The sequence below is a fragment of the Piliocolobus tephrosceles genome, chromosome 1, assembly GCF_002776525.5.
Source record: "Piliocolobus tephrosceles isolate RC106 chromosome 1, ASM277652v3, whole genome shotgun sequence".
Lineage (NCBI taxonomy): Eukaryota > Metazoa > Chordata > Mammalia > Primates > Cercopithecidae > Piliocolobus > Piliocolobus tephrosceles.
In genome coordinates, this window is record NC_045434.1 from 60613212 (window position 1) to 60640092 (window position 26881).

At 41.9% G+C, this 26881-nt stretch overlaps 1 protein-coding gene across 45 annotated transcripts in view; it reads left to right on the forward strand.

The window, feature by feature from the left end:
• The window catches only part of ZC3H11A (zinc finger CCCH-type containing 11A), a 61677-nt gene that overhangs the window by 11945 nt on the left and 22851 nt on the right, over positions 1–26881 (forward strand). For all 45 annotated transcript variants that reach the window (XM_023187065.1, XM_023187068.1, XM_023187067.2 and 42 more), the window contains 6 exons: positions 10293–10491; positions 12228–12347; positions 24018–24141; positions 25157–25360; positions 25486–25602; positions 25833–25913. In XM_023187065.1, coding sequence (XP_023042833.1) covers positions 10438–10491; positions 12228–12347; positions 24018–24141; positions 25157–25360; positions 25486–25602; positions 25833–25913 — 700 coding nt within the window. In that variant the 5' untranslated portion in view covers positions 10293–10437. The remainder of the gene's footprint in view (positions 1–10292; positions 10492–12227; positions 12348–24017; positions 24142–25156; positions 25361–25485; positions 25603–25832; positions 25914–26881) is intronic.

Here is a 26881-nt window from a genome sequence, read left to right on the forward strand (position 1 = left end):
TTTTTTTTTTTGAGACGGAGTCTCGCTCTGTCGCCCAGGCTGGAGTGTAGTGGCCGGATCTCAGCTCACTGCAAGCTCCGCCTCCCGGGTTTACGCCATTCTCCTGCCTCAGCCTCCCAGGTAGCTGGGACTACAGGCGCCCGCCACCTCGTCCGGCTAGTTTTTTGTATTTTTAGTAGAGACGGGGTTTCACCGTGTTAGCCAGGATGGTCTCGATCTCCTGACCTCGTGATCCGCCCGTCTCGGCCTCCCAAAGTGCTGGGATTACAGGCTTGAGCCACCGCGCCCGGCCTGTTATTTTTATTTATTTTATTTTAATTTTTATTTAGAGATGGGGTCTCACTGTGTTGCCCAGGCTGGTATCAAACTCCTAGCCTCAAGTCAGTAATCCTCCCAAAGCTATGGGATTTACAGGCATGAGCTACCATACCTGACCATGTTACTATTTTAATATACAGCTGGTTCAATTTGCTAGTGCTTTGTTTAGGATTTTTTATCTATCATAAATCAGATGTCCAAAGCAGCTGTTTTAAACATTTTTTAAATTTTTATTTATTTAGAGACAGTGTCTTGCTCTGTTGCCCAGGCTGGAATACAGTGATGTGATCATAGCTCAGTGCAGCCTCAAACTCCTTCAAGTCTTCCTCCAGCATCAGCTCCCTCAGTAGCTGAGATTACAAACGTGACTCACTATGCCTGGCTATTGGTAGAAATATTATGACTGTTTTTTGAGTTTGTAATGTATGTGGCACAAAGTTTTGTTTTGTCTTGCTTTTTTTTTTTTTCTTTTTTTTTTAAGAGATAGAGTCTTGCTCTGCCTCCCAGACTGAAGTACAGTGATGTGATCATAGCTCACTGCAGTCTCAAACTCCTGGGCTCAGGTGATCCTTCCAGCTCAGCCTCCCGAGTAGCTAGAACCACAGATGTATGGACCACGCCCAGCTAAATTTTTTCTTTTGGGAGGGAGACATGGTCTCACTATGTTGCCCAGGCTTATTTATTTATTTTTCGAAAGAGGATCTTGCCCTATTGCCTAGACGAGAGTGCAGTGGTGCAGTCATGACTCACTGCAGCCTTGACCTCTTGGGCTCAAGCAGTCCTTCTGCCTCAGCCTCCCGAGTAGCTGGGAGTAAAGACATATGCCACCATACCTGGCTAATTTTTTAATTTATTGTAGAAACTGGGTCTCACTATGTTGCTCAGGCTGGTCTTGAACTTCTGGGTTCAAGCAGTCCTCCTGTCTCGACCTCCCAAAGTGCTGGCATTACAGGTGTGAGCCACCATGCCTGGCCTGTTTTTTTTTTTTTCTACTTTTATTGAGTACATTTTTGTAAATTCTTTTTCGTAAGTTAGAATACTTTCTTATTTTTCGAAAGTATGAGTACCTAGGTGGTATAGAGCTATCTGTGAAATGTAGTTTGAAATTTTAAACTTAAAGGTCATAATCTCCTTTAAATTCTGGATGAATAGCATTTTGTGTTTTGGCATTTAGAGATTCAGATGAGAAGTCTAATAATGTCAAGTCTGATTTTCTTTGTTGTCAATCTGATTTTTCCTGAAAGTTTGTATGATTTTGTCTTTACCATTGGAATTCAAAAATTTCACCATGTCTGTGTATAGCAGAGATGTCTTTAAAGAAAAGTTCTGCCTGGCATTTGATGAGCCCCTTTAATGTGAAGACTCAAGTCCATCAAATTTAGGGAAATGTTCTTACATTGTGTCTTTCATAATCTCTACAAATTCCGTTCCTTTTTAGAATTTCTATTTATAGAAATTGAGTTTTCTGGAATTACTTTCATTTCATATACAATTTCCCTCTTAGTGACATATGTTGGCATTTTTGCTTTGGATTCGTGGAGATGTCCTGTCAGTAATCTCTTGTAATTCAGTTATTATATTTTTCATCAGTGTTTATTCTGTTCTTTCCTCTACTGAAATCTATTTTTGAAGGTAGGGGCTGGAAATTTGAGTCTTCATCCTCTTCGTCATCGCAGTCTTCTTCTTTTTCTTCTTCATTATTACTATTACTTTATTTATTTATTTTTTTGAGAAGGCGTTTCTCCATTGTTGCTCAGGCTGGAGTGCGACGGCACAATCTTGGCTCACTGCAACTTCCACCTCCTGGGTTCAGGTGATTCTCCTGCCTCAGCCTCCCAAGTAGCTGGGATTACAGGCATGAGCCACCACACCCAGCCTGAATTTTCTTCTTTTTTAAGCTTTGTTTTCTTCCTACTCTTTTTTTTTTTTTTTTTTGAGACGGAGTCTTGCTCTGTCTCCCAGGCTGGAGTGCAGTGGCGTGATCTCGGCTCACTGCAACCTCTACCTCCAGAGTTCAAATGATTCTTTTGCCTCAGCCTCCCGAGTAACTGGAACAACAGGCGCACACCACCACGCCTGGCTAATTTTTTATATTTTTAGTAGACACGTGTTTCACCATATTGGCCAGACTGGTCTCGAACTCCTGACCTCGTGATATGCCCGTCTCTGAAATCCCAGGTTACTGGGATTACTGAGCCACTGCACCCAGCCCCATTCCTTTTTCATAGTGGTATGTTCATTTGTAGCAATGCTATATCCTTTAAAACTTGCTGAGCGCATGAGGATTTTAAAATAATATCTCCTTTTTCCTACATTAACTTCTAGAGAGTGGGTTGAGAAGGTCCTGTTATTTTTCTTGGCTTCATATTTTCAAGCAGTTATTTTCTGTTGAAAAGTAACCAGGTTAACTGGGTGCGGTGGCTCATGCCTGTAATCCTAGCACTTTGTGAGGCTGAGGCGGGCAGATCACTTGAGGTCAGGAGTTCGAGACCAATCTGGCCAACATGTTGAAACCCTGTCTCTACTAAAAATGCAAAAATTAGCCATGTGTCATGGCAGGCGCCTGTAATTCCACCTACTCAGGAGGCTGAGGCGGGAGAATTGCTTGAACCCAGGAGGTGGAGGTTGCAGTAATCAGGATCATGCCACTGCGCTCCAGCTTGGGCAACAAAGCGAGACTCTGTCTCAAAAAAAAAAAAAAAGTAACTGGGTTTTTCTTGGCAACCTGGATACTTTTTTTTTTCCTTTTAAACTTAAGAAATGTATGAATGTGCATCTTTGTTTTGTGTTTTTGCATGGAATAGTATTTATTATAAAGTAATTGGAGCATCATTTAAAAGCTGGAGTGGATTTTTTTGTTTTTGTTTTTTTTAGAGATGAAGTCTCTCTGTTGCCCAGGCTGTTCTTGAACTCCTGGCCTCTAGTGATTCTCTTGCCTTGGCCTCTCAAAGTGCTAGGGTTATAGGCCAGAGCCACTGCACCTCGCCTTGCCATTTTCTTGAATAGCAATTATATTTGTTTTTTTCCTAGTGAAAGTTACAGAAGCTTAGTGTATGAAGATGATATATAAATAAACTTTTTTTCTTTATCTCTTACTTTTTCTTGTTTTACATTGTAGCTCTTAGATCTGTTTTTTTTTTTTTTTTTTGAGATGGAGTCTTGCCCTGTCGCCCAGGCTGGAGTGCAGTGGCGTGATCTCAGCTCACTGCAACCTCCACCTCTGGGGTTCACGCCATTATCCTGCCTCAGCCTCCCGAGTAGCTGGGACCGCAGGTGCCCAGCTATTTTTTTGTATTTTTAGTAGAGACAGGGTTTCACTGGGTCAGCCAGGATGGTCTCGAGCTCCTGACCTTGTGGTCTGCCTGCCTTGGCCTCCCAAAGTGCTGGGATTACAGTCGTGAGCCACCATACCCGGCCAGCTCTTAGATCTTATGAAGGAGTTTTTATCTGTTGAAACATTAGTAAGGGAGTGTTATCTACTCAGGATTCCATTTCTCCACACTCCGCCCAACTTTGAGGGCTTTTTGCAGAAGCTGATTCGAAAATTAGTTGTGGGCCAGACGGCTCACGCCTGTAATCCCAGCACTTTGAGAGGCTGAGGGGGGTGGATCACCTGAGGTCAGGAGTTCCAGACCAGCCTGGCCACCATGGTGAAACCCCATCTCTACTAAAAATACAAAAATAAATTATCAGGGTGTGGTGATAGGCGCCTGTAATCCCAGCTACTTGGGAGGCTGAGGCAAGAGAATCGCTTGAAACCAGAAGGTGGAGGTTGCAGTGAGCCGAGGTTGCACCACTGCGCTCCAGCAGCCTGGGTGGAAGAGTGAAACGCCGTCTCAAAAAAAAAAAAAAATTAGCCAGGTGTGGTGGTGGGCCCCTGTAATTCCAGCTACTTGGGAGGCTGAGGCAGGAGAATTGCTTGAACCCAGGAGGCAGAGGTTGCAGTCAGCTGAGATCGTGCCATTGCACTTCAGCCTGGACAATAAGAGCAAAACTCGAAACTCCATCTCCAAAAGAATAAATAAATAAAAAAAATTCTTTGCCAAAAAATTGTCAGTTCTACTGTGTCTTTGCATTTCATAGCTACCGTTTTATTGTTTCAGTTACTTTGTTGCTGGTCTTTCTGAAACCGGTAACAGTTTCAAATATGTTCTTTGGAATGTTGATGTCATGAGTGAAATTGACCTCTAAGCCTTTTATTCCCCTTCATAACTTTTTTTTTTTTGGAGACAGAATCTTGCTCTGTTGCCTAGTCTGGAGTGCAGTGGCAAGATGGTGGGTCACTGCAACCTCTGCCCCCTGGGTTCAAGCAGTTCTTGTGCCTCAGCCTCCTGAGTAGCTGGGACTTCAGGTGTGGGCTACCACGCCTGGCTAATTTTTTGCATTTTCAGTAGAGATGGGGTTTCGCCATGTTGGCCAGGCTGGTCTTGAACTCCTGACCTCAAATGACTTTTTATTATTATTAAACTTTTTCCTTTGTTGCATATACATCTGAAAATTATTCAGATAGCCTTTTTTTTTTTTTTGGACAGGTCTCATTCACTGTCACCCAGGCTGGAGTGCAGTGGTGTGTTCTTGCTTCATTGCAACCTCCATCTCCTGCGTTCAAGTGATTCTCCCACCTCAGCCTCCTGAGTTGCTGGGAATACAGATGTGTGCCACCATGCCTGGCTAATTTTTGTATTTTTTGGTAGAGACGCGGTTTCACCATGTTGGCCAGGCTGGGCTTGAACTACTGACCTCAAGTGATCCACCCACCTTGGCCTCCCAAGGTGTTGGGATTACAAGTGTGAGCCACCACACTGGGCCTTAACTTTTATTTTAAATTCAGGGGTGCATGTGCAGGATGTGCAGGTTTGTTACACAGGTAATTGTATGTCGTGGGGGTTTGTTGTACAAATTATTTCATCACCCAGGTATTAAGCCTAGTATCCATTAGTTATTTTTCCTGGTCCTCTTCCTCCTCCTGCCTTCTACCTTCTGATAGGCTCCAGCATTTGTTGTTCCCCTCTATGTCCATGTGTTCTCAGCATTTAGCTCCCACTTATAAGTGAGAACATGCTGTATTTGGTTTCTTGTTTCTGCATTAGTTTGCTAAGGATAATAGCCTCTGGCTCCATTCATGTCCCTGCAAAGGACATGATTTTGTTCCTTTTCATTGGCTGCATACTATTCCATGTTTTGTGATTTTTCAGACTTCTGTCTTGTTGCTTCCCATCCTCACCAGCATTTAGTGCTTTCAGTATTTTGGATTTTAGCCATTTTTATTTTTTATTATTATTATTTTTTGAGACGGAGTCTCACTCTGTTGCCCAGGCTGGAGTATAGTGGCACGATCTTGGCTCACTGCAGTCTCTGCCTCCCAGGTTCAAATGATTCTCCTGTCTCTGCCTCCTGAGTAGCTGGAATTACAGATGTGGGCTACCACGGCCAGCTAATTTTTGTATTTTTAGTAGAGACAGGGTCTTACCAGTTTGCCAAGCCCATCTTGAACTCCTGACCTCAGATGACCCACCTGCCTCAGCCTCCCAAAGTGCTGGGATTACAGGTGTGAGCCACTGTGCCTGAATGGATTTTAGCCATTGGAAAAGGAATTTGTAATCCCTAATGATGTATGATGTTGGGCAAGGTTTCAAATGCTTATTTTCTATCTGTATACCTTCTTTGGTGAGGTACCTGTTCAGATCTTTTGCCTTTTTGAATTGGGGGGTTGTTTTCTTATTTTCGAGTTTCAAGGGTTATGTATTTTGTATATCAGACCTTATCACTTATGTTTTGCAAATATTTTCTCCCAGCCTGTGACTGTTTCATTCTTTCTTTCTTAAAGCTTCTTAACAGACCTTTCACAGAGCAGACCTTTTTTAATTTTAATGAACTCCAATTTAATGGTTTTTTTTTTTTTCTTCAGATGGAGTGTCGCTCTTGTTGCCCAGGCTGGAGTGCAGTGGCGTGATCTCGGCTCACTGCAACCTCTGCCTCCCGTATTCAGGTGATTCTCTTGCCTCAGCCTCCCGAGTAGCTGGGATTACAGGCATTCGCCACCATGCCCGGCTAAATTTTAATGGTTTTTATTGAAATCCAGTTTGTTGGTTTTCTTTTCTATTTAAGTTGTTATCCATTTTATTTTTGTGAAAAGTGTAAAGTCTGTGTCTAGAATTATTTTTTTATATGTGGGTATCCATTTGTTCCAGTAACATGTTGGAAAGACTATCCTTTGCTCCTTTGTCAAAGGTCATTTGACTATGCTTGTAATCTGTATTAGTTCCTAGGACTTCCATAACAAAGTATCACAAACTGGGTAGCTACAGAAGTTTGTTGTCTCACAATTCTGAAGGTGAGATGTCCAAAACGATTTCAGCAGGGCCATTCTCCCTCTGAAGCCTGTAGAGGAATGATCCTTCTTTACCCCTTCTGGCTTCTGGTGTTTGTTGACAATCCTTGGCATTCCTTGGTTTGTAGATGCATCACTCCAGCCACATGGTCATCTTCTTGTGTATCTTCTCATCACGTCCCCTCTGTACATGTCTGTCTTTCGTTTTGAGCTGGCAACATTTTTTGCTAAGATGGTTGCCTGAATCTAGTCACACACCTAATCTCCAACAAACTGCTGCCCACCCATACCCTTTTCTCTACAGAGCATACATTCTTGTTTTTTTTTTTGCAATATGGATAGAGTGAGAATTTTCTAAATTTTCAAGTTCAGATTCTTTATTCCTTTTTACTTGATAGTTCTTGCCTCAATATATTTCTCTCCTTGCATTTCACTATAAGCAGCAGGAAAAGCCCAGGCTGCTCCTTCCACACTTTGCTTAGAAATCTCCTCAGCTAAAACCCAAGTTCATTGCTTCTAAGTTCTGCCTTCTGCGCAACAGAACACAATTCTAAGTTCTCTGTCACTTTATAACAAGAATAACCTTTCCTGCTGGGCACAGTGGTTCACACCTGTAATCCCAGCACTTTGGGAGGCCGAGGTGGGTGGATCACCTGAGGTCAGAAGTTTGAGACCAGCCTGGCCAACATGGTAAAACCCTGTCTCTACTGAAAATACAAAAATTAGCCATATGTGGTGGTGCAAGCCTGTAATTCCAGCTACTTGGGAGACTGAGGCAGAAGAATTGCTTGAACCTGGGAGGCGGAGGTTGCAGTGAGCCAAGATGGTGCCATTGCACTCCAGCCTGGGTGACAGAGTAAGACTCCAGCTAAAAAAAAAAAAAAAAAAAGATAACCTGTCCTCCACTTTCCAATAACACGATCCTCATTTCTGACTGAAACCTCACCATAAGTACCTTAAGCGCCTTTAATGCTCATGCTTTAGCAGCAGTTTCTTCTTGGCCTTTTCTATCAAGCACCTCAAAAGTCTTCCAGCCTCTACCCATGACCCAATAACAAAACTACTTACATATTTTTAGATTTTTTTGTTTTTTTATGGCAGCATTTACTTTCTGGTATGAAACTCTAATGGCTGTATATTGTCACATTATGTGAATATACCATAGTTTTTTTTTTAAATTATTTATTTTTGAAATGGAGTCTCACTCTGTTGCCCAGGCTGGAGTGCACTGCGTGATCTCAGCTCACTGCAACCTCCACCTCCCGGGTTCAAGAAGTTCCCTGCCTCAGGCTTCTGAGTAGCTGGGATTACAGGTGTGTGCCACCACACCTGGCTAATTTTTGTATTTTTAGTAGAGATGGGGTTTCACCATGCTGCCCAGGCTGTTCTCAAACTCCTCACCTCAAGTGATCCACCAACTTCCACCTCCCAAAGTGCTGGGATTACAGGCATGAGTCACGGTGCCTGGCCATATATCATACTTTTTAAAAATAGTCTCCAGTGTTTGAACAGTTAGGTTTCTAGATATTATTTCATTATTTTTTTCCTTTCCTTTTTTCTTTTTTATTTCATACTTTTTAAAAATAGTCTCCAGTTTTTGAACAGTTAAGTTTCTAGATATTATTTCATTATTTTTTTCCTTTCCTTTTTTCTTTTTTGAGACAGTGTCTCGCTCTGTTGCCCAAGCTGGAGTGCAATGGTGCAATCTTGGCTCACTGCAACCTCTGCCTCCTGGGTTCAAGTGATTCTTGTGCCTCAGCTCCCCCAAGTAACTGGGATCACAGGTGTGCGCCACCACAGCCAGCTAAATTTTTTTCTGCTTTTTAGGAGGTGGGGTTTTGTCATGTTGTCCAGGCTGGTCTCAAACTCCGGACTCAAGTGATCTGCCCACCTCGGCCTCCCAGAGTACTGGGATTATAGGCATGAGCCACTGCACCTGGCCTATTTCATTATTAAAAGAAGATTGTGATAACATTCCTTGTGCATTGTTACCTTTAATACTTTTACCTTATAATAAATTCTAGAAATGGAATTGTTTGTCGAAGGGTATGTAAACTTTAAACATTTGGGTATGTGTTTAGTGACAGACTGTTACTCCTAATCCAGGTTGTTAACATCAAGGCGACTTTTCATCATGGCATACCATTCTTGCATTAAGAATTATTAGTGGGAGGTATGATTGAATTTGACTTAATCGATTTGAAGTTGTAGATCACTGTTTCTGAAACCTGATCTTATGGTGTATATAAGTTTGTGGAAACCCCTTCCATATTCTCATACGTGCTCTTGTTATATGCTTTTGTAGAAGCTTGCTTGGATGTTTTAGTGTGGAGATCAGGGTATGCCATGGACTAGGGGAGAAAATATTTGTTGTTTTGTGGACTCACTATTATGGAAAGCCCCGAAGACTTCTTTTGCTTCTTGTTTGTAATTGGTGTACAGCTCTAGTCATCTTCATTAATGTAAGCTAGATCTGTAAATGTTTTCAGAAGTAATTGTTTCATCAGTTATTCTAGCTAAACAGGGTTTTCTCACCTAGTTATGATTATATACTTTTGAAATAAAAATGCTTGTGAAAATATTTGAACTTTTTCATTTAGATGAAACATTCTACTTTAATATATTTTGTTAGCAAGTATCTTGTGTTAGTAACCTAAGTCCCATTAATAATCTAAAATGTGCCGGGCGCGGTGGCTCAAGCCTGTAATCCCAGCACTTTGGGAGGCCGAGGCGGGCGGATCACGAGGTCAGGAGATCGAAACCATCCTGGCTAACACGGTGAAACCCCGTCTCTACTAAAAATACAAAAAATTAGCCGGGCGTGGTGGCGGGCGCCTGTAGTCCCAGCTACTCGGAGGCTGAGGCGGGAGAATGGCATGAACCCGGGAGGCGGAGCTTGCAGTGAGCCGAGATCGCACCACTGCACTCCAGCCTGGGCGACACAGCGAGACTCCGTCTCAAAAAAAAAAAAAAAAAAAAAATCTAAAAAGTATGTAGTGTTTTGAGACTTTCAAGTTAGTAGGCAAAAATATATATACATATGTGTATAATGTAGATCAGGCTGGGTGGGATGGCTCACACATGTATTCCCAGCATTTTGGGAGGCCAAGGGAGGAGGATTGCTTGAGGCAGGAGTTCAAGACCAGACTGAACAACATAGCAAGATCCTGTCTTTACAAAAAAAATTTTTAAAAAAATTAGGTGGGCGTAGCGGCATGTGCCTATAGTCCTAGATACTTGGGGGAGGCTGAGGTGGGAGAATCCCTTGAGCCCAGGAGTTCAGCGTTACAGTGAGCTGTGATCACATCATTGCACTCCAACCTGGGCAACAGAGTGAGACACTGTCGCTAAAAAGAATTAAAAATAAAACGTAGATCTTTAGTTAACAATGCTTATTTACAATGCTGTAATCGTGTAATAAGCATCATGGAGAATATAAAAGAAAGGCATGGCCTTTCTAGCCAAAATTTTACATTGCAGATGAGAATGTGTAGTATTCACAATCAGTGTGTTTACAAGGCTCTGTATAAGCAAGTTTGTATTAATTAAATTTGATTCTAGCAATATGATCTCATTAGCCATGGTGATTTGAAGGAGGAAGAATTTACCTGAAATATTTTAATTCATTGTCTCCTCATTTTAGGTTTACAGTTTAAAGACAGTTTCTGTGATTGAGTTGTCATTTGGAAGATTAAACTCATTTCACAAGGACTTGGAGCCTGGTCCTTGCTTTGAGGAAGCAGTGGCTTATTTCAAGAAGCCACTTCTGATCTAAGAATCTACCCAGCATGCCTAATCAAGGAGAAGACTGCTATTTTTTTTTCTATTCTACATGTACCAAAGTAAGAATTGACATCTTTAAATCAGTTCTTTCTACAATTTGCTTAATAGAATTGGATAAGATTTTCCCAACATTTTAAGTTGTTTTTAGTATATATATATTTTTTGCCTAGCTGTTTATTATTGGCTGTCAGTTATTTAAAGGATAATGTATTTAGAATAATTCATTGTTTTTTTCTCTTCATTTTATATATAACTAATTTTCCCATCTTCTACAAAAGTGAAAAGGCACGTGGCATGTAGTCATCATTCAGTGTTCACAATTAATCTGTTCAGGGTGGCTTTGGAAATGGGGTCACTTTGACCTATGCCTTACTAACTTTGATTTTATATACTTCATATTAAATGAGTGAGTGAATTGTGTTGTACTTGCAGAAACTGTCATGGGTTGAATTTGACTTCTTTCTTCTCCCAGATTTCCTGCTGAGTACTGAGAATATAGAGCCATCATTCTGAATATGCAAAAGCATATTTAAATGGCTTTATCTTTGTCAAAACTTCTGTTTTTCTGCTTGATTCTTTTGCAGCTCTATTTACGTATGCCTACTGCTTTCTGTGATTTTATGACTAATTCTATAAATGTATATGTTACAAAAGTTTGTTCTTCAGTCATCTTGATTTTTTTTTTTTTTTTTTTTGAGACGGAGTCTCGCTGTGTCGCCCAGGCCGGAGTGCAGTGGCGCCATCTCGGCTTACTGCAAACTCCGCCTCCCGGGTTCACGCCATTCTCCTGCCTCAGCCTCCTGAGTAGCTGGGACTACAGGCGCCTGCCACCGCGCCTGGCTAATTTTTTGTATTTTTAGTAGAGATGGGATTTCACCGTGGTCTCTATCTCCTGACCTTGTGATCCGCCCACCTCGGCCTCCCAAAGTACTGGGATTATAGGCGTGAGCCACCACGCCCTGCTTTTAGTTTTTTTTTTTTTTTTTGAGACTGAATCAGGTTCTCCACCCAAGCTGGAGTGCAGTGGCACAATCTTGGCTCACTGCAACCTTTGCCCCCCGGGTTCAAGCCATTCTCCTGCCTCAGCCTCCCAAGTAGCTGGGATTACTGGCGCCTGCCACCACGCCTAGCTACTTTTTGTAGTTTTAGTCAAGATGGGGTTTCACTGTGTTGGCCAGGCTTGTCTCAAACTCCTGACCTCGTGATCTGCCCGCCTCGGTCTCCCACAGTTCTGGGATTACAGGCATGAGCTGCCACGCCTGGTGATATTATGTTTTAAACGATGAGTTTTGAGCAAAGCTATGATAATTTTATCTTACCTGTAGCAGTTTGCACAACAGTAGCATTTTATTTCAGATTATTACCATTGCATAAAGTATGCAGTGAAGCACAGTTATATTGTATATATGTTAATTATATTTAAGTTCTGTTTACTTTCTGGTTTACATCACAAGCTAGAGTTACACAAGTCAGTATGTCAGTTTTGAAGATGAACTGTAAAATACATTTTTAAAGAGTATCTAACACTCCTACTTGTCTTTTTCAACCCTTTGTCTCAGCTTGTGTCACTCATGCCAGATCAAATGAAGGGTACTGTCAAGAAATAGGTTATAGGAAATAATAAATTTGTTGCTCTCAGTTTGTTCCTGTCATTCCATCTCTATTGTTTTCTACCTTACCTATCCTTTCTTGCTCATTTGTGCTTATCTAAATTCCAGGAGCTCTTGTTATGGATATTTTACCTAGGGTGTATTTCAGTGCTAAGTTTTTTTCTGTGTTCTCTGTTTGTTTACAGGGCGACAGCTGCCCATTCCGTCACTGTGAAGCTGCACTAGGAAATGAAACTGTTTGCACATTATGGCAAGAAGGGCGCTGTTTTCGACAGGTGTGCAGGTTTCGGCACATGGAGATTGATGTAAGTTTTTTTTTTTTTTTGAGACGGAATCTCGCTCTGTCGCCCGGGCTGGAGTGCAGTGGCCGGATCTCAGCTCACTGCAAGCTCCGCCTCCCGGGTTTACGCCATTCTCCTGCCTCAGCCTCCCAAGTAGCTGGGACTACAGGCGCCAGCCACCTCGCCCGGCTAGCTTTTTGTATTTTTTAGTAGAGACGGGGTTTCACCGTGTTAGCCAGGTTGGTCTCGAACTCCTGACCTCGTGATCCGCCCGTCTCGGCCTCCCAAAATGCTAGGATTACAGGCTTGAGCCACCGCGCCCGGCCTGATGTAAGTTTTTGATTTCCATTAATAAGTAGTCTGGGGACCTGGTGGGCCAATAAAAAACATAGGGACAAAAGTGACTTCTAAAAAATATATTAAGGCTGGGTGCGATGGCTCATGTCTGTAATTCTAGCACTTTGGGAGGCTGAGGTGGGCAGATCACGAGGTCAGGAGATGGAGACTATCCTAGCCAACATGGTGAAACCCCATCTCTACTAAAAATACAAAAATTAGCTGGGTGTGATAGCGTGTGTCTGTAATTCCAGCTACTTGGAGGCTGACGCAGGAGAATCACTTGAACCAGGGAATTGGAGGTTCCAGTGAGCTGAGATTGCACCACTGCACTCCAGCCTGGTGACAGAGCAACATTCCATCTCAAAAAATACATATGTGTATATATATATATATGCACACACACACGTGTATATATACACACACGTATATACGCACATATATACACATATATACACATGTGAATATATGTGTATGTGTATATGAATATGTATATGTGTGTATATGTGCGTATATACATGTATATATACACGTGTGTGTATATACGTGTGTGTATACATATGTATATGTATGCATACATATGTGTGTGTGTATATACATATATACACGTGTGTGTGTATATATATAAAAAGCTTAGGAATTTTATATATTTTGTTATAGATACAGGATTTCACTATGTTGCCCAGTCTGGTCTCAAACTCCTGGGCTCAAGCTATCCTTACGCCTCTGCCTCCCAAAGTCCTGGGATTACAGACATGAGCCATCGTGTCTAGCCAATTTTTATTTTTTTTAATGATCCAGTGAAATTCCCAACGTTACTAATGTTCACTTAATGTCTAAATGATATAAGCATAAATTGATATAATTTTTCTGGAGGACAGTTTGGTACTATCTAAGCTTTAAAAATACATATGCATATTTGGAGAGTATCTGTTAATTTCTTTTTATTTTTAAAAAATTGCATACTTAGAGGAAAGTGGTCAATACAGTATAAAAATGTTTAAAGCCATATAGGAGTAAATTACTGACATTCTCTATTATCTCCAAATACTTGATTAGTGTTTCCTACAAGCAAGTAGTACATTCTCCTACATAATCATAATACAGCTATCAAAATTAGAAAACTAGGCTGAGCATGTTGGCTAGTGCTAGTAGTCCCACCTTTTCGGGAGGTTGAGGTGGGAGGATCACTTGAGCCCAAGAGTTCAAGGCTGCAGTGAGGGCTGCACCATTGCACTCCAGCCTGGGCAACAGAGCAAGACTCCCACATCTTTTTTTTTTTTTCTGAGGCGGAGTTTCACTCTTGCAGCCCAGGTTGGAGTGCAATGGCGTGATCTCCGCTCACTGCACCCTCCGCCTCCCAGGTTCAAGCGATTCTTCTGCCTTGGCCTCCTGAGTAGCTGGGATTACAGGCACCTGCCACCATGGCTGGTTAATTTTTGTATTTTTAGTAGAGACGAGGTTTTACCATGTTGGCCAGGCTGGGCTCGAACTCCTGACTTCAGGTCATGTACCCACTTCAGCCTCCCAAAGTGCTGGGATTGCAAGCATGAGCCACCGTGCCCAGCTGACTCCCAATTTTTTTTTTTTTTTTGAGACGGAGTCTGGTTCTGTTGCCCAGGCTGGGGTGCAGTGGCCAGATCTCAGCTCACTGCAAGCTCCACCTCCCGGGTTTACGCCATTCTCCTGCCTCAGCCTCCCGAGTAGCTGGAACTACAGGCGCCCGCCACCTCACCCGGCTAGTTTTTTGTGTTTTTTAGTAGAGACGGGGTTTCACCATGTTAGCCAGGATGATCTCGATCTCCTGACCTGGTGATCCGCCCATCTCGGCCTCCCAAAGTGCAGGGATTACAGGCTTGAGCCACCGCGCCCGGCCTTTTTTTTTTTTTTTTGAGATGGAGTTTTGCTCTTGTCGCCCAGGCTGGAATGCAATAGTATGATCTTGGCTCAGTGCAACCTCAGCCTCCCTAGTTAAAGCAATTCTCCTGCCTCAGCCTCCCTAGTAGCTGGGATTACGGGCATGCACCACCATGCCTGGCTAATTCTGTATTTTTAGTAGAGATGGGGTGTTGCCATGTTGGTCAGGCTGGTCTCGGAACTCCTGATCTCTGGTGATCCACTTGACCTCGGCCTCCCGAAGTTCTGGTATTGCAGGCATGAGTCACTGCACCCAGCCAACCCCAACAATTTTTTAAAAAAGATTAACATTGAAATATTACCGCCATTTAATCCTTTGATCTCACTCAAAGTTTGCCAGTTTTCACAATCATATCTTTTAATTTAGAAAGAGCAAGTCCAGGCTGGGTGCAGTGGCTGATGCCTATAATCCCAGCACTTTGGTAGTCTGAGGCGGGTGAATCATGAGATCAGGAGTTCGAGACCAGCCTGACCAACATGGTGAAAGCCCAGCTCTACTAAAAATACAAAAATTCGCTGTGTGTGGTGGCCGGCGTCTGTAATCCCAGCTACTCAGGAGGCTGAGGCAGGAGAATCGCTTGAACCTGGGAGGCAGTCGTTGCTGAGATTGCACCACTCCACTCCAGCCTGGGTGACAGGGCGAGACTCCATCTCAAAAAAAAAAAAGAGCAAGTCCACATTCAAGTGTTGCACATAGTTGTCGTGACTCTTTTTGTCTCCTTCTGTTGAGAGCAGTCACTCAGTCCTGGCTTGGCGTTTCATTGGCCTTAACACTTATGGTAGCTATAGGGAAATTGTTTTTAAGAATGTTCTTCAATTTGGGTTTGTTTGTATTCCCCCTCATTATTAAATTAAGGTTATGTATCTTTAGCAGGACTATCACAAATTATATTTATTTATTTATTTATTTATTTATTTATTTATTTATTTATTTATTTTTTTGAGACGGAGTCTCGCTCTGTCGCCCTGGCTGGAGTGCAGTGGCCGGATCTCAGCTCACTGCAAGCTCTGCCTCCCAGGTTTACGCCATTCTCCTGCCTCAGCCTCCCGAGTAGCTGGGACTACAGGCGCCTGCCACCTCGCCCGGCTAGCTTTCTGTATTTTTTAGTAGAGACGGGGTTTCACCGTGTTAGCCAGGATGGTCTCGAACTCCTGACTTCGTGATCCGCCCGTCTCAGCCTCCCAAAGTGCTGGGATTACAGGCTTGAGCCACCGCGCCCGGCATATATATATATTTATTTTGAGACAGAGTCTTATGCTGTTGCCCAGGCTGGAGTGCAGTGGTGTGATCTCAGTTCACTGTGACCTCTGCCTCCTGAGTTCACGTGATTCTTGTGCCTCAGCCTCTTGAGTAGCTGGGATAGCGGGCCTGCATCACCACACCCATCTAATTTTTTGTATTTTTGGGTTTTTTTGTTTTGTTTTGTTTTGAAACGGAGTCTTGCTCTGTTGCCAGGCTGGAGTGCAGTGGCACGGTCTCAGCTCACTGCACCCTCTGCTTCCCAGGTTCAAGCGATTCTCCTTCCTCAGCCTCCCAAGTAGCTGGGACTACAGGTGTGCGCCACCACATCCAGCTAATGTTTGTATTTTTAGTAGAGGTGGAGTTTCACCGTGTTGGCCAGGATGGTCTCAATTTCTTGACCTTGTGATCCGCCCACCTTGGCCTCCGAAAGTGTTGGGATTACAGGCGTGAGCCACCTCGCCCGGCCTAATTTTTTGTATTTTTTAGTAGACACGAGGTTTCGCCGTGTTGGCCAGGCTTGTCTCGAATTGTTGGCCTCAAGTGATCCACCTGCCTCAGCCTCCTATAAATATTTTGTGGAGAGGTACTTTTAGACCCTTTACCCCATTTCTCAGCAGACTTCAACTTTTTCCCCGTTATTTATGTGAGTTAATGCAAACTTGTGATGATACGGTTTGGCTCTGTATCACCACCTGAATTTCACCTCTTGTAATCCGCATCTGTTAAGGGAGGGACCTGATGGGAGGTGATTGGATCTTGGAGGCGGTTTCCCCCATGCTATTCTTGTGATAATGAGTGAGTTCTCATGAGATCTGATGGTTTAAAAGTGTGGGACTCCCTTTACTTGCACTTTCCTACTGCTTTGTAAGCCTTGTTTGTGCCTTGCGTCCTCTTCACCTCCTGTCATAATTTTAAGTTTCGTGAGCCCTCCCCAGCGTTGCAGAGCTATGAGTTAGTTAAACCTTTTTTTTTAATAAATTACCCAGTCTCAGGTAGTTCTTTATAGCAGTGTAAAAATGGACATTTGGTTTTCTATTTTAACCAGTGTGTCATACTCTGTTACTATCATTACTGACTTTTATGCTCAGATTGACCCAGATTTGGCCAGTAGGAGCCTTTCAAGCTGATTTTTGTGTCCTTTTGATGTTTTCATCATTCTTTGAGCATCTCTGCTTTTTGGCCTAGCCAAGATTTTCCAGGCTTATCCTGTACTTTTCCTACTTCAGCCCTGGATTTAGCCATTTATCCAAGGTGCCCTGGTTTCTTTTAGTGAAGAATGGTATGTAGAAGTTAAGATTTGGGCTGCTCCTAGAGTGTCATCACTTTCAGGTTGTCTCAGTGGACAGAGCTAAGGAACATATAAATGTATACACTTAACAGACATTTACATCAGAACTTTTTTTTGTTTTTTATTTTTTGTTTTTGTTTGTTTTGTTTTGTTTTGTTTTTTTGAGACGAAGTCTCGCTCTGTCGCCCAGGCTGGAGTGCAGTGACGCGATCTCGGCTCACTGCAAGCTCCACCTCCCGGGTTTACACCATTCTCCTGTCTCAGCCTCCCGAGTAGCTGGGATTACAGGTGCCTGCCACCATGCCCGGCTAATTTTTTGTACTTTTAGTAGAGATGGGGTTTCATCATGTTAGCCAGGATGGTCTCCATCTAATGACCTCGTGATCCGCCTGCCTCAGCCTCCCAAAGTGCTGTGTTTACAGGCATGAGCCCCCATGCCCGGCCCTCTGTATTCAATAATAGATACTTAGTATTAAAAATTATGAGTTCATATAGGTGCTTCCAGTTCATCAATACCACAGGACTTAGTCTAGGCTTCTCCTTTTCCATACCTGTGACTCTTCTCCAGAAGTGATAAACTTGGTTTTCATTGTTCATAATACTTTTATTTATTTGATCAGTCTCCTAGTATAAAAACCAATACTGTGTCACAGCCTTTTCCTTCCTCTCAGGCTCTGGCATGACACACAAATCTTCTCCACAGGGACACCTTTCTCACCATGTTTCAACTCTAGTGCCCTGTGCTAAGCCTCCCTGCTTCCTTCACCGTAGGGACTTCTTTCTCACCCTACTTGGACCCCAGCATCCTACTTTTGACCCCCAACCAGATCCCTACAATGGATACTGTTTTCACACCCTTGGGCTGTGATACTTTGTGCTGAGTGGCTCTCCGATGTGAGATGCTGTCCTGACCCTGCGCACGTATTCCAGCTCTGTACGAGGTTCCCTTGGGAGTACCCTGCCTTCCTCACCCTACGTGGTCTTTGATGCCGTTCTAAACTGACCCTACATGAGTATGTATTCTTTATCCTACATTGGGATCTCTTCTGCACAGAAACATTGCTAACCCTGCTCAGGCTCAACCCACTTGTCAGGGTACCTTGTCATGCACATGTCCTCTTAACTCTCCATGGGTTCCAACACCCTATGCCAGTTCCACATGGTCATGTGGATACCTTCCTATTCTCAGTCAGACTCCAGTACCCTGCTCTGGGCCACCATGTCCTTCCCTCCTCCCATCTGAATGCCTGTCTCCCTCAGCCCCATCTAACGACTTTGGACTGAATTGTTAGGATGAGACTAAATAGGCAGTTCATATGCCTGGGGTCAGTTACTCCAGTCTGGTTTCATATTTCTTGTCTCTTAACTACATTCTAAGCTACCTGTCTTGCAAATAGCAGCAGATATCAAATTGATAAAGGAGTACTCTGCAGCTTTTATATTTTATGTTACAACATGAAAAGTCTTGTTGTAACATTGTTAGTGGAGTGTATTGGCACAACTCCTACGGAGGGTATGTCAGTGTCTCCAGGAGCACCTCTTCATTTTCGAGATTCTCTAGAATGTATTCAGAGTTAGGATTTATTACAGCAATAGAGTAAAGACACACTGTCAGATCATAAGAGAAAAAGACACTGGAGGAATCTGGAAGAATCCATGTGCCTGTTTTTTTATGCCCACTCACTTTAGGAGTGACACAGAGCACACTCTTCTCCGAGTCATGAAAATGCAGCAGTGCATGTGTGGTGTTCCTGCGCAGGGATATCCGTTAGAGACTCAACATCCAGGATTTTCATTGGTGCTGGCCAAGTAAGCACCCTTTACCAAACATGTACCCAAATTCCAGACTCCCAAAAGGAAGGCAGATGTTCAGCATTAACCGTATCGTTTGCACAAACAGTCTAGACATACTGAGCCTTCTCCCTCCCCCACTTACCAATTAGCTTGGAGCATCTCTAAAAGCCAAGTTCCCAGATGCTAGCCAAGAACAAGCCTTGCAAGCGGGCATTTCTAAGGATAGTAGTCTCAGAGTTGCTATGTTAACTCTTTTCTGCACAGAGGCTTATTGGCTATGTTGCTTGAAAGAACTAAATGCTTATACTTTTTACACATAGCTATTTACCTGCAAAATAAGATGTGTGCAGAATTACTTATTGTAGTTTGTAATAGTAAAATACTGGAAATAACCTAATTGTCCTTCTTTTAAAATAAAGTTTTGCTACATTCATACAGTGGAGTGCTGGGTAGCTGTTAACAAAAAATTTTAAAGGGGAAACTAATTTATTGATATGGAAATAATTAGGATATATTGTCAAGTGGAAAACCTAAGGTGAAGAGCAAGATGGGTTAAAAAAAGGAGAGGGAAGCCTGGTGCCGTGGCTCATGCCTGTAATCCTAGCACTTTGGGAGGCTGAGGTGGCTGGATGACCTGACGTCAGGAGTTTGAGGCCACTTGGCCAACACAGTGAAACCCCATCTCTACTAAAATTACAAAAATTAGCCGGGTGTGGTGGCACACCCCGTTGTCCCAGCACTCAGGAGGTTGAGGCAGGAGAATCACTTGAACCCAGGAGGCGGAGATTGCAATGAGTCGAGATTACACCACTGTACTCCAGCCTGGGCTATGCAGTGAGGCTCCCATCTCAAAATAAAAAAAAATAAAAAAAAAAAAAGAGAGGGAAAACAGTTTATATTTGTTTTTCACTTGCATATGAATTTTAAAAATCTCTGGAAGTATAAAGGTGAAACTTAACAACAGTGGCTATGGGAAGGTGACAGGGATGGGAAGGAGTCTTTTTATTGTGTACCCCTTCTGTGTGCAGTTCGTTTTCATTATTCATTGGTTCCATATTTGCGAATTTGCCTACTTGCTAAAATTTATAACCCCCAAATGAGTACTTGGTCATTCGTAGACATGTTCAGAGCAGCAAAAAATTTGAGTCATCTGACATGTGTCACATTGGTTCACAAATTGAGTCACATTTCCAGGTGAGGTGGAACAGAGCTCTGCCTTCTTCTGATACTGTAAACAAGTGTCCTTTTCATGGTCTGTTTGGTTCCACAGCTTTTGGTTGGTGGTGGTGCTGCTTAAAATGGTTCCTAGGCCTATTGCTGAAGTGCTTTGTAGTGTTCCTGAGTAGAAGAAAGCTGTGATGTGTCTTACAGAGAAAACAGATCGTTAGGCCGGACGCGGTGGCTCACGCCCATAATCCTAGTATTTTGGGAGGCCGAGGCAGGCAGATCATGAGGTCAGGAGTTCGAGACCAGCCTGGCCAACATAGTGAAACCCTGTCTCTACTAAAAATACAAAAAAATTAGCTGGGCATGGTGGCATGTGCCTATAATCCCAGCTACTCGGGAGGCTGAGGCAGAAGAATTGCTTGAACCTGGGAGGTGGAAGTTTCAGTGAGCCGAGATTGTGCCACTGCATTCCAACCTGGGTGACAGAACGAGACTCTTATCTCAAAAAAAAAGAGAAAACAGATGTTAGATAAGATTTGTTCAAGTGTGAGTTATAATGCTATTGGTCTTGAGTTTCATATTAATGAATGAACAATATTAAATGCACCCAAAACCAAGTTATGTATTGATTAGTTGATGAAAATGTGACCAGGGGCTCACAGGAACCCAACTCTATTTCCCTTAGGAGAAACGGTTTAGTATTTACTAATTCAGTGTTGCTAGTGACTTTATAGAACATAACTACTGCAGATAATGAGCATCAACTTGTTTTAACTTTGGATCATGTGCTGTATTACTGTTAAAAATGTGAAGACATAATTATGTAGGAGAAATATTATTGTGGAGGATTTTTTTTTTTTTGGGTTTTTTTTTGAGATGGAGTTTCACTCTGTCTCCCAGGCTGGAGTGCAATGGCTCCATCTTGGCTCACTGAAACCTCCACTTCCTGGGTTCAACTGATTCTCCTGTCTCAGCCTTCTGCATAGCTGGGGCTTCAGGCGCCCTCCACCATGCCTAGCTAATTTTTGTATTTTTTAGTAGAGATGGGGTTTCACCATATTGGTCCGGCTGGTCTTGAACTCCTGACCTCAGGTGATCCACCCGTACCTTGGCCTCCCAAAGTGTTGGGATTACAGGCGTGAGCCACCGCGCCTGGCATGTGGAGGATATTACTAAGGAAAAATGCACAGAATTATATGGAATACCTTTCTTTTTAGTATGCATATAGTCACTTGTGATTTGTTTTTTTTTTACAAGTAAAAAGAATTCATACCAAAATAAGTGATTCTCTGGGTAATAGCATAATTGGCATTTCTTTCCATTTTCCAAGTTGTCTTCGTTGCACATATATTACTTTTCTTTTTTTTTTTTTTTGAGACGGAGTCTTGCTCCATCGCCCGGGCTGGAGTGCAGTGGCCGGATCTCAGCTCACTGCAAGCTCCGCCTCCCAGGTTTATGCCATTCTCCTGCCTCAGCCTCCCATGTAGCTGGGACTACAGGCGCCCGCCACCTCGCCCAGCTAGTTTTTTGTATTTTTTAGTAGAGACGGGGTTTCACTGTGTTAGCCAGGCTGGTCTCGATCTTCTGACCTCATGATCCGCCCATCTCGGCCTCCCAAAGTGCTGGGATTATAGGCTTGAGCCACCGCGCCCGGCCTTACTTTTCAATTAGAAACGAAATCTAGTAAATGTATTAAACAGATCAGATAAATGCCATGTGACTTCTGTATATAGAAGATACTGTTACAGAAGTCATTCAGTAATTTGAAAATTGCTTCCAGGAAAGATGTAAAATTTAAGCAAAGGCAGGCTTAGGAACAAGGAAGATTGGCATTAGGTTCTGCCTTGAGAAAGGAAGAACTGAATAATTGTTGTTATTCCTGTCTAAAAAACAGTGGTAGCTATTACATCTATCTTTTGGGTGTGACAGAGGACTAAGAAATTCTGTCTAGTTCTTTGAAGGTAATGATATTTGCTGTACTTTTAGTTTTACTTTATTTATTTATTTTTACTGCTCCTTGCGGAGCAGGGCTACTCTATAAGCAGTGTGCCCAGTACACTTTTAAAAAATGTTAATAGGTAATTATGCATATGACATAAACTTAGAACATATTTTTAAAAAACTGATTTTGCCAAATCACCTTTCAGAGCTGTGGAGCTGATTTACATTTCCATTATGTGTTTGAGACTGCCTGATTCTTCCATATCCCTAAAAACAGTGTAGTATTGAATTTTATCAGTCTCTCAATATAGTAGATTTTGGAATTTGCCCTTTTTGATATATTTGAGCATCTTTTTGTAATGGTTATTGTTTCTGTGTTTCTCTTCTCCATATTCTTACATTTCAATGCTGGTGTTTTTTCCTGGAATTTTAAACCTTAGGCTGTTTATGATGATTAGAGATTCAACATAATACAGTTCATTGGAGGTTAGTTACTTTTTTGGAGTACTTCTCATATCTTTTTTTCCCCTTTTTTGAACTATTAAAATGTATATAGAAAAGTGCACAAATCGTAATCTTACAACTTGAAGAATTTTCATAAAGTAAATATACTTATTTGAGGCCGGGCGCGGTGACTCAAGCCTGTAATCCCAGCACTTTGGGAGGCCGAGACGGGCGGATCACGAGGTCAGGAGATCGAGACCATCCTGGCTAACACGGTGAAACCCCGTCTCTACTAAAAAATACAAAAAAAACTAGCTGGGCGAGGTGGGTGGGCGCCTGTAGTCCCAGCTACTCCGGAGGCTGAGGCAGGAGAATAGCGTGAACCCGGGAGGCGGAGGTTGCACTGAGCTGAGATCCGGCCACTGCACTCCAGCCTGGGCGACAGAGCGAGACTCTGTCTCAAAAAAAAAAAAAAGTGAATATACTTATTTGATCAGCAGCTAGTTCAAGAAATAGAGTATTAGCAGTAATCTTATCTTCCCCTTCATCCCCTTGTTACTAACCACATCCCCAAAGCTGATCACCATCCCAACTACCCTACCATGGAGAAGTTTTGACTGTTTTGATCTTTTCATAAATGGAATCATATAGTATGCACTCTTGTGTCTGGCTTCTTTCATTCCACATCTGTGGCATTGAGTATAGTATAGCAATAGTTAATTCCTTTTCATTACTAGATGACATTCTGTTGTATGAATACTTGACGGTTTCTGTATCCATTCTGGTGTTGATGTACACGTGGTTTTGCAAAAGTATAGAGCTATTGAAAATAACATTGCTGTGAACATTGCTTATACACAGCTTTTGGAGAACTAGTGTATATATTTTTCTTGGACATATATCCTATGATCCGGCAGTTTATTCTAGATGTACAGGTATTATTTTTTTTCTCCCAATTTTTGTTTATAAAAGTAAGGTGACTTGGGAAGGATACCTAACATCCTTAGTGTGCTGTTACATGTGCCTTACTTGGAGAATTCATGAATGGGAAGAATTTTCTCAAAGCCTTGAACTCTCAGCTTCAAGTAGTAGCTGCAGTTTATTGAGTTTGAACTATGTGCTTAGTGCTTTATTTTATGTACTCTTCATAAGAAACCATTTATTCCCATTTTATAGTTAAGGAAAGTGAGGCTTAGAGGCATAAATTGTCCAAGGCTATCTGACCAATAAGTAGCATAATAGAGATTCAGATCCTGTTATCTTTGATTTCATAAACTTAAACTACCGTATCACCCTGCTTCTTTAAATTAAGTGTAGACATTTTAGGGATTCCAGGATGAGGGTAAAAAGGGAAAGAATAACATAAACTACTCTCCTGCTCTTTTCAGCTCTCCATCATGCCTAAGTTATGTTATTTTCAGCAACCTCTCTTCCTTCTAAAAATCATCTCATCTCACATGCCTCGGATTTTTGAACCCTGTGTGAACTTTGTCTAGAAAACAAACTAGCACATTAATACACGTATCACTTTTATTTGAAAGCAATGTGTTTTTCCCTCTTACAGAAAAAACGCAGTGAAATTCCTTGTTATTGGGAAAATCAGCCAACGGGATGTCAAAAATTAAACTGTGCTTTCCATCACAATAGAGGACGATATGTTGATGGCCTTTTCCTACCTCCGAGCAAAAGTGAGATCAGTTTTTAATTTTAAAAGAATACTATCAAATGAACAGCTATTATGCGCACTGTACAACAACAGTACTTTTCAGATGTTGGCTCCTTTCAGTCTTGTGAAACAGCAGAATTATTTCCACTTGACAGAGTGAACTGAATCTTATTAAGGTTAAATGATTTATCCATGGCCATAGAACCATTATATCTTGGCATGCCATTTAAGTTATTATACTTACTTCATTTCTCGTATTCTTATCAGACCCATAAACATTTTCAAAATAAATTGGATTTTCTAGGCCAAAGGTTGGCAAAACTGGTCCTCTGCCTGTTTTGTAAAATAAATTTTATTGGAATGCAGCCTTGCCCATTCATTTACATATTTTCTATTACTAGTTTTGTGCTAGTGCTGTAGAATTGAGTAGTTGAGACAGAAACCATATGGCCTACAAAGCCTAAAAACTGGCTCTTTGCAAAAAATATTTGCCAACCCTACTCTAGACTATAATCTAAAGTAAAACTAGAAAGCTAGTAGTTATTCCCAAAATCCATTTTAAAGTAATTTAAAAGTGGAATTGGCCATTTAAAAGCCACATTTGCTACGTGATTAAAATTTGATGGCTACATCTTTTTACCTCAATTTAAGGGAAAAAGTAGACTTACTCCTTTCTGGTTTGGTTCAAATAAGTGTCATATGCTTGGTCTTAAAAGCTACTTTGCTGAGCAAAAAGCCTAGAATTGCACTATTAAAATTAAAGGTCTGGAATTTGTGAACAGGTACTATGCTTCTTCTAGTCTTCTGTTTATTCTGTTTTGAGTGTCCACTTTGTGTTTATGTACAGTGGAGAGTTAATGAGCTAAAAGCGCATTTTTCCCTCGCTAGGACTTTAGAACTTAAATGAGGAAATTTAGTGAAAAGACATAACTGCTCATAAGATAAATATGCCATACTTTTCATAGGGGGCCAGGAATTTTTGGTAAATCGGGGTTGTATCTTCTGTTTTTAATTTATGACTGATTTTGTGCGTTTAGCTGTGTTGCCCACTGTGCCTGAGTCACCAGAAGAGGAAGTGAAGGCTAGCCAACTTTCAGTTCAGCAGAACAAATTGTCTGTCCAGTCCAATCCTTCCCCTCAGCTGCGGAGCGTTATGAAAGTAGAAAGTTCCGAAAATGTTCCTAGTCCCACACATCCACCAGTTGTAATTAATGCTGCAGATGATGATGAAGATGATGATGGTAAGTTCTGTGTGGCTCCTTCTTTAAGGCAAATAAATAGGGTCACATAGTAAATTGGGCAGAATCAGGATTAAAGCTATAGGCTTATTTTTAATTGTGAATTTGCCTTAAATGTTGGCATACAGATCAGTTTTCTGAGGAAGGTGATGAAACCAAAACACCTACCCTGCAACCAACTCCTGAAGTTCACAATGGATTACGAGTGACTTCTGTCCGGAAACCTGCAGTCAATATAAAGCAAGGTAAGAAGAGGCTATATTGGTGCCAAATCTTACACCACTGTTGAAACTAACTTTGAAATTTAGTTCACAATAATTGGCTTCCCTCTTCCTTTTCCCATGCTACACACATACATACCTATACTTAGTTTCTGTTGATCATTTATTCAAAAAATAAATGCCTGCTATGTACAGATAAAATACAAAGATGAAAAGGCTCTAGTTCCTCATAAAATTTCTATTTGTATTTTCAGGTGAATGTTTGAATTTTGGAATAAAAACTCTTGAGGAAATTAAGTCAAAGAAAATGAAGGAAAAATCTAAGAAGCAAGGTGGTAAGTCATCACAAGTTTTGGCATGGATAGTTTTATGTTGCTAGGAAAGAATACTAAGGATGCTTCTAGAAGCAACAGCCAAAATGAGAAAATAGATTTTCATTTCCGTGGCCTGTTTGAAGTAAAACACAAACTTATTTCAATTGTGGTTGCTTTTAATTCACTGCAGCTGTGTTTCGGTCCCTAATGATTCAGAGCTGGGTACAATAAAGAATCTGAAAGAACCTGTATATCTTGAAAAATATAGCTCTAAAGAATATCATATAAGAACTATATTAATTCTGTAAGTTCTTATAGTGGTTAAAAAGAAGTTATATTAAGAGAGGAAAGGCTGGGCGTGGTGACTCACGCCAGTAATCCCAGTACTTTGGGAGGCTGCGGAGGGCGAATCATGAGGTCGGGAGATCCAGACCATCCTGACCAACATGGTGAAACCCTGTCTCTACTTAAATACAAAAAATTAACCAGGTGTGGTGGCATGTGCCTGTCGTCCCAGCTACTCGGGAGGCTGAGGCAGGAGAATCACTTGAACCCGTGAAGCGGAGGTTACAGTGAGCCGAGATTGCACCACTGTATTCTAGCCTGGTGACAGAGCAAGACTGTCTCAAAAAAAAAGAAAAAAGGAAAAACTTCATTTTCTAGTAGAAGAGTTATTCCTGAAGAGCTGCTAGGATTTTCTTCTGGAGCTTACATCAGCCTGACTGATCTGTATTTCCAACCCCCAATTTTTTTTTTTTTTTTTTTGAGACAGAGTTTTACTTTTGTTGCCCAGGCTGGAGTGCAGTGGTGCAGTCTTTGCTCACCACAACCTCCACCTCCCGGTTCAAGCTCTTCTCCTGCCTCAGCCTCCTGAGTAGCTGGGATTACAGGCGTGCACCACCACGCCCGGGTAATTTTGTATTTTTGGTAAAGACAGGGTTTCTCCATGTTGGTTAGGCTGATCTCAAACTCCCAACCTCAGGTAATCC